This window comes from Pecten maximus, chromosome 1 (assembly GCF_902652985.1).
Source record: "Pecten maximus chromosome 1, xPecMax1.1, whole genome shotgun sequence".
Taxonomy (NCBI): domain Eukaryota; kingdom Metazoa; phylum Mollusca; class Bivalvia; order Pectinida; family Pectinidae; genus Pecten; species Pecten maximus.
In genome coordinates this window covers 15,481,447-15,497,783 of record NC_047015.1, presented here as the reverse complement: position 1 = coordinate 15,497,783, position 16,337 = coordinate 15,481,447, and the positions used below count along the sequence as shown (strand labels likewise).

Sequence of the window (16,337 nt, the reverse complement as noted above, 5' to 3'; positions counted from 1 at the left end):
TTCCTGTACCATAAATGGCAGCACTACTCTTATTAGTTTCACATTCTTCAAACTTTGTTTAAATAAATAAAATCTGATCACATGAGCATGGTAACAATTAAATGGCAAATATTTATTATTAGCTTCAATAAATTCTAACTTGGAGAACCATGACTTTTTTCTGAAGACTATGCAGCAAACTGAATTACTTAGATTATCTGGAGTCCATTGTAAATGTGACTGTATCCACAAAATGACGCTTCATCTGAATGGCGACTTCAATTTACATTACCTCTTGAGAACCAAAAAAAAAAGTTGTTCAACAACACATACGGAAAACAAGCCATTCCTAACTCAAAATAGGTCTTATACATCTATCAAATTATTCAACAACGTCTAACTTTCACATTGTAAAAAACAACAACCAGGCATTGGCATGTTTTGGCAAAAACTCAACATTAAAGAACAATATTGATGAATAAATTTATAATCTGCCCCCCCCCCCCCCCCCCAAAAAAAGAAGAAACAAACAAAAATTTCATTAAAACAATGAAATAAACAAAATGAAGATTTAAAGCATAACCAGTTCAAGAATTTGATAAATAAATATTTAAAGAAAATGTAAAACAAAAAAACAACAAAAAGATAATCAAAAGGCATGCTATAACAACAATTCTATAGTCCAAATTAAATATAAAGTTCACATTGACATATGAGGGACTTTTGCTATTAAAGAAAGGATTTCAAAACATGCATTTGGTAAAGATAATCACTCATTCATCAACATATACACATGTGCAATTATATTTATTGCACAGGATAGAAAGGACAAATTAAAAGGAAAAAATTTGTTGTGACATAAAAATCTACCAGCATTTCATTTAATGAATGATCAAGATTTGTTTGATGAATGGTTATCATGTTATTTGTATCGCTCCATCATTATATAATATTTGGTTGCAATTGATAAATACCAAGTTGGATTATGAGCATAAAATTCAATAAAACATTAAACCAAATGATAGGTAAAACAGATCTAGCAATTATCAGGGAAAATTAATATATTTTGCTGTAGAAAACAGTAGATACATGCATACCAGTAATCAAGCTTTCCATGATTTGATGTTGGAATACAGCAGTTTTATGTGTCAGGTCAGATAGCATAAACAAAACATTATCACATAGTCTACTATTAAATCAATGCGAGACACAACCATGTATGATTTTGATGGCCGTTTTCAGCTGTCATTACTATTTTTTGCGATTTTCATGATTGTTCACCTGCTACAGTCAGCCTTGGTATAACAAGAATTAAACACACCTCATTATTGCACAAAAACGTTTCACTGAGATTCAAATGGTCTTACTGGTCTATTAACTGCATACCTACATATAGAGAGAGAGCTAGGCGATGCACCAGTACACTTCCTTGAATGTAAATAACACAATTGTCTGAACATTATATATTTTTATCTTACAATGTTTTAAAATTATCTGATTATATCTTCATATTTCTTACCCTATTTTTCTTAAAATGTCTTACATTGGGATACTCTTCACAAAGCATAGAGATACATTGTTAAATCTAAGTATCATTTTTAATCTCACAACACTTTTTATAGGGATAACATCTAAACAAGAGGCCCATGGGCCTTAACGATCACCTGAGTTTTTGAAATATTTCAGTTATTTTTACCCTTTTTGGTTCCGCCAATCAACCCCTGGGGGTCAGTCAAGGCCATCATGTGCAAACCATCAAACTGTCATCCCATTCTGATAATATTAACCAAGTTAAAATAAATTCCAATAGAAATCAAACTGAAAGTCCAAACTGTGATTTCCCTACATAAACTATAGTAAACTTTACCCCTCCCCAGTTTTCAGTTAATTTGGCCCATCAGCCCCTGGGGGTCAGTCAGGGCCTACATGTGTATACCATTAAATATCATCCTATACTGATAATGTTAACCAAGCAAGAATGAATTCCAATAGAAATCAAATAAATGAAAGTCAAAAATGTGATTTCTCTATATAAACTATAGTAAACTTGACCCCCATCCCCAGGGTGATGAAATTCACAATTTTGGTAAAGCACCTCAAGACTCTTTCATCAATGAAGAGTATTTGGTTCTACCTTATTTGGGTCTTGAGAGTGCAGTCCCCATGGGGGGTATTTGGGTATATGGGGGACCTATAATTCACATTTTTGGTTGATGTTTGGCCATGGAAGGTTTCTGAGAAATTTCATAGAAATTGGTTCAGTGTTTCTGAGAAGAAGTCAAAAATGTAAATTGTTTAAGGATGCACGAGGATGACGACGGACAAAAAGGCGGTTAGAATAGGTCACTTGAGACTTTGTCTCGGGTGACCTAAAAACACTACTACCTCTCCAAACAGTAAGAGGTCAATCTGTAAATAACAAAAGAGATACACCTGAGCCTGTATTATAGTCTTCAGTTTACTTTTCACTAATGGTTTTAAATACTTCAATGTAAAATGATGATATTGTTTCCAGAGTTTAAATTGGGTAGGCGAGTTACAATACAATACATATTATTTCAATCACCAAAGATGTTAATTTTGACTTATTTGCCTGAGAAATACAGCCTAAAGGAGTGTTAGTTTGTTAGTGAAGATGTCTCAAGCTGATGTCTTTGCCATACCAAGAGTATTCATATATCCCAGCTGAACAAATGGTGTTTGACCAACATGTCCTTTACCCCTTCCTTCAGGGGCTTGTAAGATTCTGTCATCTGTTTTGGGATTTCCCAATCCTTGGATAAATTGAAAGAAAACTGGGACAAGAGTCTGCAAAGAGTAGGTTAGCAAGCATTAGTAACAGTTTTAAAAAATATTTATAGAATCAAGCTCCCATCCTTACAACATGCATAGATATAATTGGAAAATACATTGAAATTAAAACAGAGATAAATACTTTAATATAATAATCTAACCACCAGACGAGTCAGCATTAAAGAAGAGTTTAGAGAGTTGATCATAGGTTAAAGTGTGCTGGTAGAATAAGATCCTTAATACATAACATCTGAACCAATATATGTTGTCAAACAACAGTTCTGTTAATAATAATGATAATAGTGATCATGTATTAACTTTCAAATCTTAACAAAACTAATCAAGCTTTCAAGCATACCCCTGTTTTCATCACACTGATGACTGGGAGAATTCTGTACAAGCACATGTGTATACAATTTTTTTTGGAAAAACACATATGACGACGTCAACAGAGTATAAACCCTATCCATCTGTGATTGGATAGTTCTTTACAACAATAAATTACAACAAAATTATCTAAAATACCAATACACCAACACTAATACAGCACGCAACAAACAGGGACTCTAAAGTAAATAAAGGCAACAACACTAATTAACACCACATTCTAACACTGTGTGTTCTAGCCCAGCCACCACTTATTGGAATCAGGATATGGCTAAATAATTTGTGAGGCTAAAAACAAATCATAGCAACATCTTTCACTCTGTTATAACTACATGTACAAAGAAAATGTATCTTAAGTATCGATACATAGATAAAAATCAAAAATTCTACTTTAATCTCAATCTTAACCTAATATAAGCTAATTCTAATTACCGAGTCCTAATGAAATATTTCAGTTTTCTTGTAAAATTGTACAAGTCAACTTAACTATTGTTTCCATATATCTCATCCGACAGTGAATTGAAATGAAATATGAAATAAATAATTACTTTCTAACTTTGAATTTGCTTTATTTCAACAGTTTTCTTATTAAATATTTTGTTATTTGACAAAAAGTGTCATTTCATTTAATGTAACCAATACTTAGGATGTGCCCTAATATCACAATAACATTTCTTGAGCACTAGCAAAATAGATTGGTATTTTTCTATTAACCACATCGAGTGACCTCATAATCATTTAACTGAGTATAATATGTAGTACTATTAACTGAAAACATAAATAAAATCACAACAGCAAAAAAACAAAGAAACCAAATTATAAGTTACTTTAAGCATAATCTCACATTTTATTTATAATTAACATATATATGAAATAATGTCATTCAAATATTAAATCAAATGCAGTGTAAATACAAAATGTGTTTTGTAAAAATACAAAAATACTCTAATATAAGCAAACAAAATCTAGCTTTGTAGAGACACTAAATAAAACTGTAATCTCCAAAAAAATAACTAAATAACAAGACAAAACTGTTGCAACTGTGGCTTTTAAGCTAAAATAATCTTCATAAAACAATAGAATATACAAATAATACAAAATTATATCCCAATCAAAATACTACTTTTTACTGACATTATGTTGCTCAAACTATTTACCGTCAGCAAAATGGCTTGCAAAATTAATTATGTTGTACTTTAAAAAAAACACACACAATGATAATTCAGAATTTAAAGTGAGCCTAATCAATAGATCTTCATGTTTTCAAAGAAGGACATCAAAAATTAAATATCAAGCACAAAAAACCTCAAACAGAAAATTCCGGAAACTAAATTGTGTTTCGATAACAACCTGCAATTTCGTTTTAATTTGTTTAATGTGATTGTCTTTTTCATGCCAAGCTTGATCTTTTTTGCATAGATATGTGAGAGCAATGTAGCAGTAATTTTAGATGTTCCAGCTAAACAGATGATGCTTTAACAGCATGTCGCGAACACTCTCTTTCAGATTGTGATCACGTTTTCTCCTAGCTGGTAACTCCCTCTCCATGGACAACTTGAATGAAAGCTGTGCTAACACTCTGTCAAATCAGAAAACAAAACTGGAAGTGGCAATGTTTTCTTTATATCTACACCCAGGATAGTGTAAAAATTTAAAACATGTGGAGTTATTTATCACAAACATCAATATAGCATCACTGTTTCAATAAGTTTTCAATAAAAATGCATTGTTGAAACAGTCTAGTGCCTTGCAAATACTGCTATGGATTTCCTATAAATGGACATAAAAAATCAACAAGCATGATACAATGCAGGCAATACCATAGTTGTTAGAAGGAATTCCATATCCAGTTTATTGTGAATTTCCCACAAAGCCAATACACCCTAGCCTCATGCATATACAGTATCCACCGGTGCCCTTGTTTGTCTGAATAGTAATTAAAAGACAAACAGTTGGGCATGATTTTGGATACAGCATTAAAATGAACATCTTTTATGAGACAAACTACAAAGAAGAGTGATTTAAACAACATACCAATTTACTATACAGAACTGAATTGTGATAAAGCAGTCTTTGAATAAGATTCTCAAATGAAAGAAATGAAATGTCTTCTTTGTAGAAAAGTATATACTTAAATTATGTTTTTGGGATATAAATGTGACATAATATTAAACCTATTACCATGCTCATCATGGTACAAATGTGATATAATATTAAGCCTATTACCATGCTCATCATGGTACGAATGTGATATAATATTAAACCTATTACCATGCTCATCATGGTACAAATGTAGGTCACCATCTAGGGAAGGTGCCTCATAGGAAGATAAGAAAACTTTATAACTCCCAGCTAAAGAGGTGATGTTTTACAAGAATATCAGATACAGATTCAGTGATGTCCCGCACAGGTTTTGGTGGCAACTTCTTGTCATCCAGTTCCCAGTCCATGTTAAGGTTGAAGGCATACCTTGCCAGAATTCTGCAGCAAAAATAAACCCAATACTGTTAGGGACAATACATTCAGTCCTTAATTAAACCGTCACTTCAGTTCCACTGCATACTTACACTTTGGACTAATTTTGTAACAAGTTTTTGGGACATACTTAATAAGCACATTCACCAACATAGAATCAGCAGAGGCTCATAACTTAAATATTTACCTATGTAACTTAACACATGGTTTTCATTAATAACAATGGTAGGCATGGAGCTTGTGTATTTGCTGTTAGTGTGCATGCTAAAAAAAGATATAGAGTATATATATGAGTTCGTGAGTTAGTTTATTTTATCAGTTAATCAGGTAAACAGTAAAAGCATCTATTGATTAATTTACATCAGTCAATAGGCTAGCGTTCCACCTTTGAAATCAATGCTGTAGGATTGGCAGAAGACAACTTTTCCTTTCTTGATAGTAGTATCCCTGCCTTCAATTTACTGATATTTCATGTAACAGTAGCAGATTCCGTAATCATAGGCTTGTTCCTTAGAATCATCCAATGTCTTAAATACCTGATGGACATATTATGTAACCATAGCTCCTTTGTATTCCTCAGGGAAAATATGGAATTTTTTTTTATGAGAAACTATTCTGAGATCTATACAACCTCTTGAACAGTTTGTATTATGTTGTTCTCATCAGGACGGATATCAAAAATAAATCTGAAGGAATTTCTTTAATGGAAACTACATGTAAACAGCTGTTTAATGAATAATTAGATAGAAAGTATATTATGCAGCCAGTGTTCTCATTTACACACAAATTCATTACAGATGGGCTAGGAATGGTAGAAATTCAAACCAAATCACTTGTTGCATCAACATTAAAAAATATCTGGCTGGAAAATATTTACTCACGCAGAGTTCTGCTTCATATGTTTGGCTTCTGACACTCCAGTTTTATGCAAAAGCAACAACAGGTTATTTATAACCAACAAACAAATATAACCCTTTACCAACATTTCTTTTATCATATCTATAATGAAAATAATGAGGTTTCTGCTTAATCCATTCGTGTGCTTTAATCATTAGTGGCCATAAAAAAAACACAGTCAGGCATAGTATGTGTTGCTTGTGTTTCGTTTGGATTGATGAATGTGGCATGCTAAAACTGTAATATTTTGTGATACCAACGTCAGAAAACTGCTCTTACTAATCCATTCTGTTGGCTGACACTTGGCACAGATTCCACAATAACATGGTCTTCCTATTGCTCTGTAATGACTGCATCTATTAGTATCACATAGTCTGTAATGACCTCCGGCATCTACCAGTATTATAAAGTCTGTAATGACCTCCAGTGTAAATCAGTACTACATAGTCTATGATGACCTATAGTGTCAATCAGTATTACATAGTCTGTAATGACCTCCAGTGTCAATCAGTATCACATAGTCTGTAATGACCTCCAGTGTCAATCAGTATTTTCAGTCTGTAATGACCTCCAGTGTCAATCAGTATCACAGTCTGTAATGACCTCCAGTGTAAATCAGTATTACGTAGTCTGTAATGACCTCCAGTGTCAATCAGTATCACAGTCTGTAATGACCTCCAGTGTCAATCAGTATCACATAGACTGTAATGACCTCCAGTGTCAATCAGTATTACATAGTCTGTAATGACCTCCAGTGTCAATCAGTATCACGTAGTCTGTAATGACCTCCAGTGTCAATCAGTATTACAGTCTGTAATGACCTCCAGTGTAAATCAGTATCACATTGTCTGTAATGACCTCCAGTGTCAATCAGTATCTCATTGTCTGTAATGACCTCCAGTGTCAACCAGTATCACAGTCTGTAATGACCTCCAGTGTCAATCAGTATCACGTAGTCTGTAATGACCTCCAGTGTCAATCAGTATTACAGTCTGTAATGACCTCCAGTGTCAATCAGTATCACATAGTCTAGATTGACCTCTGGCGTCAATCAGTATCACAGTCTGTAATGACCTCCAGTGTCAATCAGTATTACAGTCTGTAATGACCTCCAGTGTCAATCAGTAACACAGTCTGTAATGACCTCCGGCGTCAATCAGTAACACATAGACTGTAATGACCTCCAGTGTCAATCAGTATCACAGTCTGTAATGACCTCCGGCGTCAATCAGTAACACATAGACTGTAATGACCTCCAGTGTCAATCAGTATCACATAGTCTGTAATGACCTCCAGTGTCAATCAGTATTACAGTCTGTAATGACCTCCAGTGTCAATCAGTATCACATAGTCTAGATTGACCTCTGGCGTCAATCAGTATCACAGTCTGTAATGACCTCCAGTGTCAATCAGTATTACAGTCTGTAATGACCTCCAGTGTCAATCAGTAACACAGTCTGTAATGACCTCCGGCGTCAATCAGTAACACATAGACTGTAATGACCTCCAGTGTCAATCAGTATCACAGTCTGTAATGACCTCCGGCGTCAATCAGTAACACATAGACTGTAATGACCTCCAGTGTCAAACACCTCACACAGTACCGTACTGTAATGACCTCCAGTGTCAACTCAGTATTCACATAGTCTGTAATGACTCCAGTGTCAATCAGATTACAGTCTGTAATGACCTCCAGTGTCAATCAGTATTACATAGTCTAGAATGACCTCTGGCGTCAATCAGTATTACAGTCTGTAATGACCTCCAGTGTCAATCAGTATCACATTGTCTGTAATGACCTCCAGTGTCAATCAGTATTACATAGACTGTAATGACCTCCAGTGTCAATCAGTATTACATAGTCTGTAATGACCTCCAGTGTCAATCAGTATTACATAGTCTGTAATGACCTCCAGTGTCAATCAGTATCACATAGTCTCTAATGACCTCCAGTGTCAATCAGTATCACATAGTCTCTAATGACCTCCAGTGTCAATCAGTATCACATAGTCTCTAATGACCTCCCGTGTCAACCAGTATCACGTAGTCTATAATGACCTCCAGTGTCAACCAGTATCACGTAGTCTATAATGACCTCCAGTGTCAACCAGTATCACATAGTCTGTAATGACCTCCAGTGTCAATCAGTATCACATAGTCTCTAATGACCTCCAGTGTCAACCAGTATCACATGGTATGTAACGACCTCCAGTGTCAATCAGTATTACATAGTCTGTAATGACCTCCAGTGTCAATCAGTATTACAGTCTGTAATGACCTCCAGTGTCAGCCAGTATCACATAGACTGTAATGACCTCCAGTGTCAATCAGTATTACAGTCTGTAATGACCTCCAGTGTCAATCAGTATTACATAGTCTGTAATGACATCCAGTGTCAATCAGTATTACATAGTATATGACCTCTGGCGTCAATCAGTAATACAGTCTGTAATGACCTCCAGTGTCAATCAGTATCACATTGTCTGTAATGACCTCCAGTGTCAATCAGTATCACATAGTCTGTAATGACCTCCAGTGTCAATCAGTATTACATAGACTGTAATGACCTCCAGTGTCAATCAGTATTACAGTCTGTAATGACCTCCGGCGTCAATTAGTATCACATAGACTGTAATGACCTCCAGTGTCAATCAGTATTACAGTCTGTAATGACCTCCAGTGTCAATCAGTATTACAGTCTGTAATGACCTCCAGTGTCAATCAGTAACACATAGACTGTAATGACCTCCAGTGTCAATCAGTATCACATAGTCTGTAATGACCTCCAGTGTCAATCAGTATTACAGTCTGTAATGACCTCCAGTGAAAATCAGTATTATATAGTCTATGATGACCTCCAGTGAAAATCAGTATTACATAGTCTATGATGACCTCCAGTGTAAATCAGTATTACAGTCTGTAATGACCTCCAGTGTCAATCAGTATTACAGTCTGTAATGACCTCCAGTGTCAATCAGTATTACATAGTCTAGAATGACCTCTGGCGTCAATCAGTATTACAGTCTGTAATGACCTCCAGTGTCAATCAGTATCACATTGTCTGTAATGAACTCCAGTGTCAATCAGTATCACATAGTCTAGAATGACCTCCAGTGTCAATCAGTATTACATTGTCTGTAATGACTTCCAGTGTCAATCAGTATTACATAGACTGTAATAACCTCCAGTGTCAATCAGTATTACATAGACTGTAATGACCTACAGTGTCAATCAGTATCACATTGTCTGTAATGACCTCCAGTGTCAATCAGTATTACATAGACTGTAATGACATCCAGTGTCAATCAGTATTACATAGACTGTAATGACCTCCAGTGTAAATCAGTATCACATAGTCTCTAATGACCTCATGTGTCAATCAGTATCACATAGTCTATAATGACCTCCAGTGTCAACCAGTATCACATAGTCTGTAATGACCTCAAGTGTCAATCAGTATCACATTGTCTCTAATGACCTCAAGTGTCAATCAGTATCCATTGTCTGTAATGACCTCCAGTGTCAATCAGTATTACATAGTCTGTAATGACCTCCAGTGTCAATCAGTATTACATAGTCTGTAATGACCTCCAGTGTCAATCAGTATTACATAGTCTATAATGACCTCCAGTGTCAACCAGTATCACGTAGTCTATGATGACCTCCAGTGTCAATCAGTATTACATAGTCTGTAATGACCTCCAGTGTCAATCAGTATCACATAGTCTGTAATGACCTCCAGTGTCAACCAGTATCACATAGTCTAGAATGACCTCTGGCGTCAATCAGTATTACATAGACTGTAATGACCTCCAGTGTCAATCAGTACTACATAGACTGTAATGACCTCCAGTGTCAACCAGTATCACATAGTCTGTAATGACCTCCAGTGTCAATCAGTATTACAGTCTGTAATGACCTCCAGTGTCAATCAGTATTACAGTCTGTAATGACCTCTGGCGTCAATCAGCATCATATAGTCAATAATGACCTCTGGCGTCTATCAGTGTGTGTTAAACCCAACTAAATGCCAATTATAAAATCTAATACTTATATTTTTTTCTCTTCAAACAACTTCTTCCCAAAATGATGCAAAGTCTTACAGAATCTGACAGGAAAGGACTTTTTTGTGGCTTTAGCATGTATCGTATGTTGGCGCCAAGCCTGCTTAGAACAGAAAGAACACTAGTAATTAGTGATCAAGAGGAAGGTATTTTTTAACATTAGACTGTGAAAAGATGAATGATATCTGAGTAAGAACTTGTATGTAAAGGAGTGATTTTTTTATGTTGTGAACATGCCAGCTGCAGAAAACTTTGAAAGTATTCTCGAGTAGAAGAAACTGGGGCTGTGATGGTTCAGTCAGTGTCGGTAAAACCCAGATAGTTCCACGTTCCCTGCCTGTGGCAGTTTGTGTTTCTTGTCAATCTGAGAAAGGGACCAGTCTATATATTGTTGTAGTTGTGTCCTTCATGGTAAGAAACTTTACCCTAACTGCACTGGATGGCATATGGCAGGCCTCCTGTGTGTTGCTCAGTGAGGTAGTCACCAGTTACTACATAGAGACTGGCTGTTCACAGGCAATACACCAAACAAGGGCCCAATGGGCCCGAATCGCTCACCTGCAATGCAGTGATCTTTTCATATATGGATCCTGCAGTTATTTGAAAGCATGCTACAGGACCAATATAATGTCTCTCGGCACTTAAGCTATTCACTAAAAGTCATTTAAAGATTTAAGCATACTTGATCGACGTGACCTTGAATGAAGGTCAAGGTCATTCATTTGAACAAACTTGGGAGCCCTTCACCTCAGCATGCTAAAGACCCAATATCAACTCCATGGGACTCTTGGTTATTGAGAAGAAGTCGTTTAAATATTTCAGCCTTTTTGACCCCTTTGACCTTGAATAAAGATTAAGGTCATTCATTTGAACAAAGTTGGTAGCACTTCACCCCAGCATGCTACAAACCTAATATCAACTCCATTGGACGCTTGGTTATTGAGAGGAAGTCGTTTAAAGATTTTAGCCTTTTTGACTCCTGTGACCTTCAATGAAGGACAAGGTCATTCATTTGAAAAAACTTGGTAGCCCTTCACCCCAGCATGCTACAGACCCAATATCAACTCCCTGGGACTCTTGGTTATTGAGAAGAAGTCGTTTAAAGATTTTAGCCTTTTTGACTACTGTGACCTTGAATGAAGGTCAAGGTCATTCATTTGAACAAACTTGGTAGCCCTTCACCCCAGCATGCTACAGACCCAATATCAACTCCCTGGGACTCTTGGTTATTGAGAAGAAGTCGTTTAAAGATTTTAGCCTTTTTGACTACTGTGACCTTGAATGAAGGTCAAGGTCATTCATTTGAACAAACTTGGTAGCCCTTCACCCCAGCATGCTACAGACCCAATATCAACTCCATGGGACTCTTGGTTATTGAGAAGAAGTCGTTTAGATATTTTAGCCTTTCTGACTCCTGTGACCTTGAATGAAGGACAAGGTCATTCATTTGAACAAACTTGGGAGCCCTTCACCCAAGCATGCTACAGGCCAAATATTAGGTCTCTGGGACTCTTGGTTATTGAGAAGAAGTCGTTTAAAGATTTTAGCCTTTTTGACTCTGTGACCTTGAATGAAGGTCAAGGTCATTCATTTGAACAAACTTGGTAGCCCTTCATCCCAGCATGCTACAGACCCAATATCAACTCCCTGGGACTCTTGGTTATTGAGAAGAAGTTGTTTAAAGATTTTAGCCTTTTTGAATCCTGTGACCTTGAATGAAGGTCAAGGTCATTCATTTGAACAAACTTGGGAGCCCTTCACCCCAGCATGCAACAGGCCAAATATTAGGTCTCTGGGACTCTTGGTTATTGAGAAGAAGTCGTTTAAAGATTTTAGCCTTTTTGACTCCTGTGACCTTGAATGAAGGTCAAGGTCATTCATTTGAACAAACTTGGTAGCCCTTCACCCCAGCATGCTACAGACCCAATATCAACTTCCTGGGACTCTTGGTTATTGAGAAGAAGTCGTTTAAATATTTTAGCCTTTTTGACTCCTGTGACCTTGAATGAAGGTCAAGGTCATTCATTTGAACAAACTTGGGAGCCCTTCACCCCAGCATGCAACAGGCCAAATATTAGGTCTCTGGGACTCTTGGTTATTGAGAAGAAGTCGTTTAAAGATTTTAGCCTTTTTGACTCCTGTGACCTTGAATGAAGGTCAAGGTCATTCATTTGAACAAACTTGGTAGCCCTTCACCCCAGCATGCTACAGACCCAATATCAACTCCCTGGGACTCTTGGTTATTGAGAAGAAGTCGTTTAAATATTTTAGCCTTTTTGACTCCTGTGACCTTGAATGAAGGTCAAGGTCATTCATTTGAACAAACTTGGGAGCCCTTCACCCCAGCATGCAACAGGCCAAATATTAGGTCTCTGGGACTCTTGGTTATTGAGAAGAAGTCGTTTAAAGATTTTAGCCTTTTTGACTCCTGTGACCTTGAATGAAGGTCAAGGTCATTCATTTGAACAAACTTGGTAGCCCTTCACCCCAGCATGCTACAGACCCAATATCAAGTCCCTGGGTCTTTGGCTATTTAGAAGAAGTCGTTTAATTTTTTTTAAGCATATTTGACCCCTGTGACCTTGAATGAAAGTCAAGGTCATTCATTTGAACAAACTTGGGAGCCCTTCACCCCAGCATGCAACAGGCCAAATATTAGGTCTCTGGGACTCTTGGTTATTGAGAAGAAGTCGTTTAAAGATTTTAGCCTTTTTGACTCCTGTGACCTTGAATGAAGGTCAACGTCATTCATTTGAACAAACTTGGTAGCCCTTCACCCCAGCATGCTACAGACCCAATATCAACTTCCTGGGACTCTTGGTTATTGAGAAGAGGTCGTTTAACTATTTTAGCCTTTTTGACTCCTGTGACCTTGAATGAAGGTCAAGGTCATTCATTTGAACAAACTTGGTAGCCCTTCACCCCAGCATGCTACAGGCCCAATATTAGGTCTCTGGGCCTTTTGGTTATTGAGAAGAAGTTGCTCGGGCAGGTGAGCTAACAAACCATCAGAGGAGGCTCTCATTAATAAACCAAAAATAAAGTATATATAACCATCAGAGGAGGCTCTCATTAATACACCAAAAATATAGTATATAACCATCAGAGGAGGCTCTCATTAATACACTAAAAATAAAGTATATAACCATCAGGGGAGGCTCTCATTAATACACCAAAAATATAGTATATAACCATCAGAGGAGGCTCTCATTAATACACTAAAAATAAAGTATATAACCATCAGAGGCTCTCATTAATACACCAAAAATAAAGTATATAACCATCAGGGGAGGCTCTCATTAATACACTAAAAATATAGTATATAACCATCAGAGGAGGCTCTCATTAATACACCAAAAATAAAGTATATAACATGAGAGGAGGCTCTCATTAATACACCAAAAATATAGTGTATAACCATCAGAGGAGGCTCTCATTAATACACCAAAAATAAAGTATATAACCATCAGGTGAGGCTCTCATTAATACACCAAAAATATAGTATATAACCATCAGAGGAGGCTCTCATTAATACACCAAAAATAAAGTATATAACATGAGAGGAGGCTCTCATTAATACACCAAAAATATAGTGTATAACCATCAGAGGAGGCTCTCATTAATACACTAAAAATAAAGTATATAACCATCAGAGGAGGCTCTCATTAATACACCAAAAATAAAGTATATAACCATCAGGTGAGGCTCTCATTAATACACCAAAAATATAGTGTATAACCATCAGAGGAGGCTCTCATTAATACACCAAAAATAAAGTATATAACCATCAGAGGAGGCTCTCATTAATACACCAAAAATATAGTATATAACCATCAGAGGAGGCTCTCATTAATACACCAAAAATAAGGTATATAACCATCAGAGGAGGCTCTCATTAATACACCAAAAATAAAGTATGCCAATTTAATGGCACCAAAGACATTATTGACACATGACTAGGACAAGATAACAGGTTTAACATTTGACCATTCACTAACTTCTGGCCTCTGTTGTTACACACTGTCACATGGTGTAATCATGATACATGTATACGTATATGCTATATACAGCACACGCCTTTATTATAATGCAGAGGTGGGCTAAAATCAGATCACATTTCATGTGATCTTGACACTTTTGTTGTTGCCATGTTACCTTCAAAATTGTAACCTATGCACATGCATCTGGTATGGAATTTTGATTTAAATACTACAGGGAACTGACTCTGTTTGTGATAATAAGTTATATCAAACATGCGAAGACACCTAAAATGTGAGCTTTTAATCTGAAGGTTGTGTCAACAACAAATCTAGTATTCCACCAAATTTTGAAATAGAATTGTAAAATCAGAATATCTATTATTAGATAGTTTATAAAAAATATCTATTTCAATTCAACTGGCAGTCAACAAAAGTTCATTTAAGTTATTTTTTATCTGAATATATATATATACAATATCAATAACTTTGAAGATACATGTAACAGATGTTCAGTAGTGCGAGTGAACTCATTTATTTCTAATTTTGCATGTAATTCAAGCTACAGGCATAGCAGACCTGACACAAATTTCACACACCCAAAATACTTAGGTTTAATTATCTTATCATATGAAATGGACTATGACAATGTTATAAATGGAATATGAAATCTGACCAATTTCAAATTCATTGCCCCACCATGATTTGTGTCTGAATTGCACAACACCTTGCGACAGCCTGCCTAAATATGTTGACAGCTGTGCCTAGCTATAAGAAACTGTCATGTCACCTATCTATATTCATCTACAAGTCTCCCTTGACTCTTGTGTACTCTGACACCATCCTAATTTCACATAGATGAAATCAGGCAGTTTTAATGCATTTGAATCAGATGTGGTATGCCTCCAATAAATTCTAGCGCGTTGATAAGTGGCATTTTCTGACTACCGACATGGGTTGTGTGACAATTATCCGTCACCTTGGGATGCTTTAAGACAGTAAATGTCAGAGAAACCGGAAGGCTTGACATTCTCAAGCTTTTCCTACTGTGTGAAAGGCACCAACAAAACAAGCTCTTAACAGATCTAGAGCACTGCCCTCAAACATAAAGGTCCTTTGACAAAAATTATGACATGAATTTAAAAAGTTGTTTATGTAAATGAGTAACATGATAGTAGTCTATTCTTGGGTCATCATAAATACTCTTTCTGTTTCATATTATAACAGTACAGTATACCTCAAATATAATCAAACTTTTAATATCACCTTTTGTTTGTGTTCAGAATAATAAACTTTCCAGTTCATACATATATTTTTATCTATGTCCACAATCTCAGTGTATTCTTATTACATATCTACATATTTTTCATCATTATTGCAGAGTCATTATGACACTTGCTACTTTTTTAAAATTTAAGTATCATTAGTTTTTATCCTCAGGCAGCCAATTTTGTTTTTAAGTCCATTCCAACCACCATGTCTGACCACACTTCTCCAGTATATATCCAGGATACATTAACACTACTGGATAATACCCTCATTTAAGATAAAAACGTTTGCATATAACAATACGAATAGGATTAATTCTTAGGTCTTTCAGGCAGTAAACATTATCTTGTTATGATTAAACAAGAGCACATAACTGCCAACTGTAACGTCCTTGACATTGTTGATATAGAGGTGCTGTAAAGGTCATGTCAAATACTACTTAATTACCTCCCACCCAGCAATAACGCTGCAGGATTAGTAGGGGATAATCAGCGTA

The 16,337-nt window shown here is 36.0% G+C and overlaps 1 protein-coding gene across 3 annotated transcripts in view; it reads right to left on the bottom strand.

Annotated features, from left to right (window-relative positions):
• Positions 1 to 532: 532 nt before the first annotated feature.
• LOC117325883 (small G protein signaling modulator 3 homolog) overlaps positions 533 to 16,337 on the bottom strand; it is a 73,393-nt gene continuing 57,588 nt past the window's right edge. Inside the window, exons 20-21 of one of the 3 annotated variants that reach the window (XR_004532389.1) lie at positions 5,424 to 5,640; positions 533 to 5,333 (exon numbers count right to left, since the gene is read on the bottom strand). Coding sequence is in view for 2 of the 3 variants with exons in the window: in XM_033882387.1 (XP_033738278.1) it covers positions 5,499 to 5,640 (142 nt within the window). In the remaining variant the exon portion in view is untranslated. Of the gene's footprint in view, positions 5,641 to 16,337 lie in introns of all 3 variants that reach the window. The other 2 variants (XM_033882387.1, XM_033882395.1) reach the window with 2 other exon arrangements.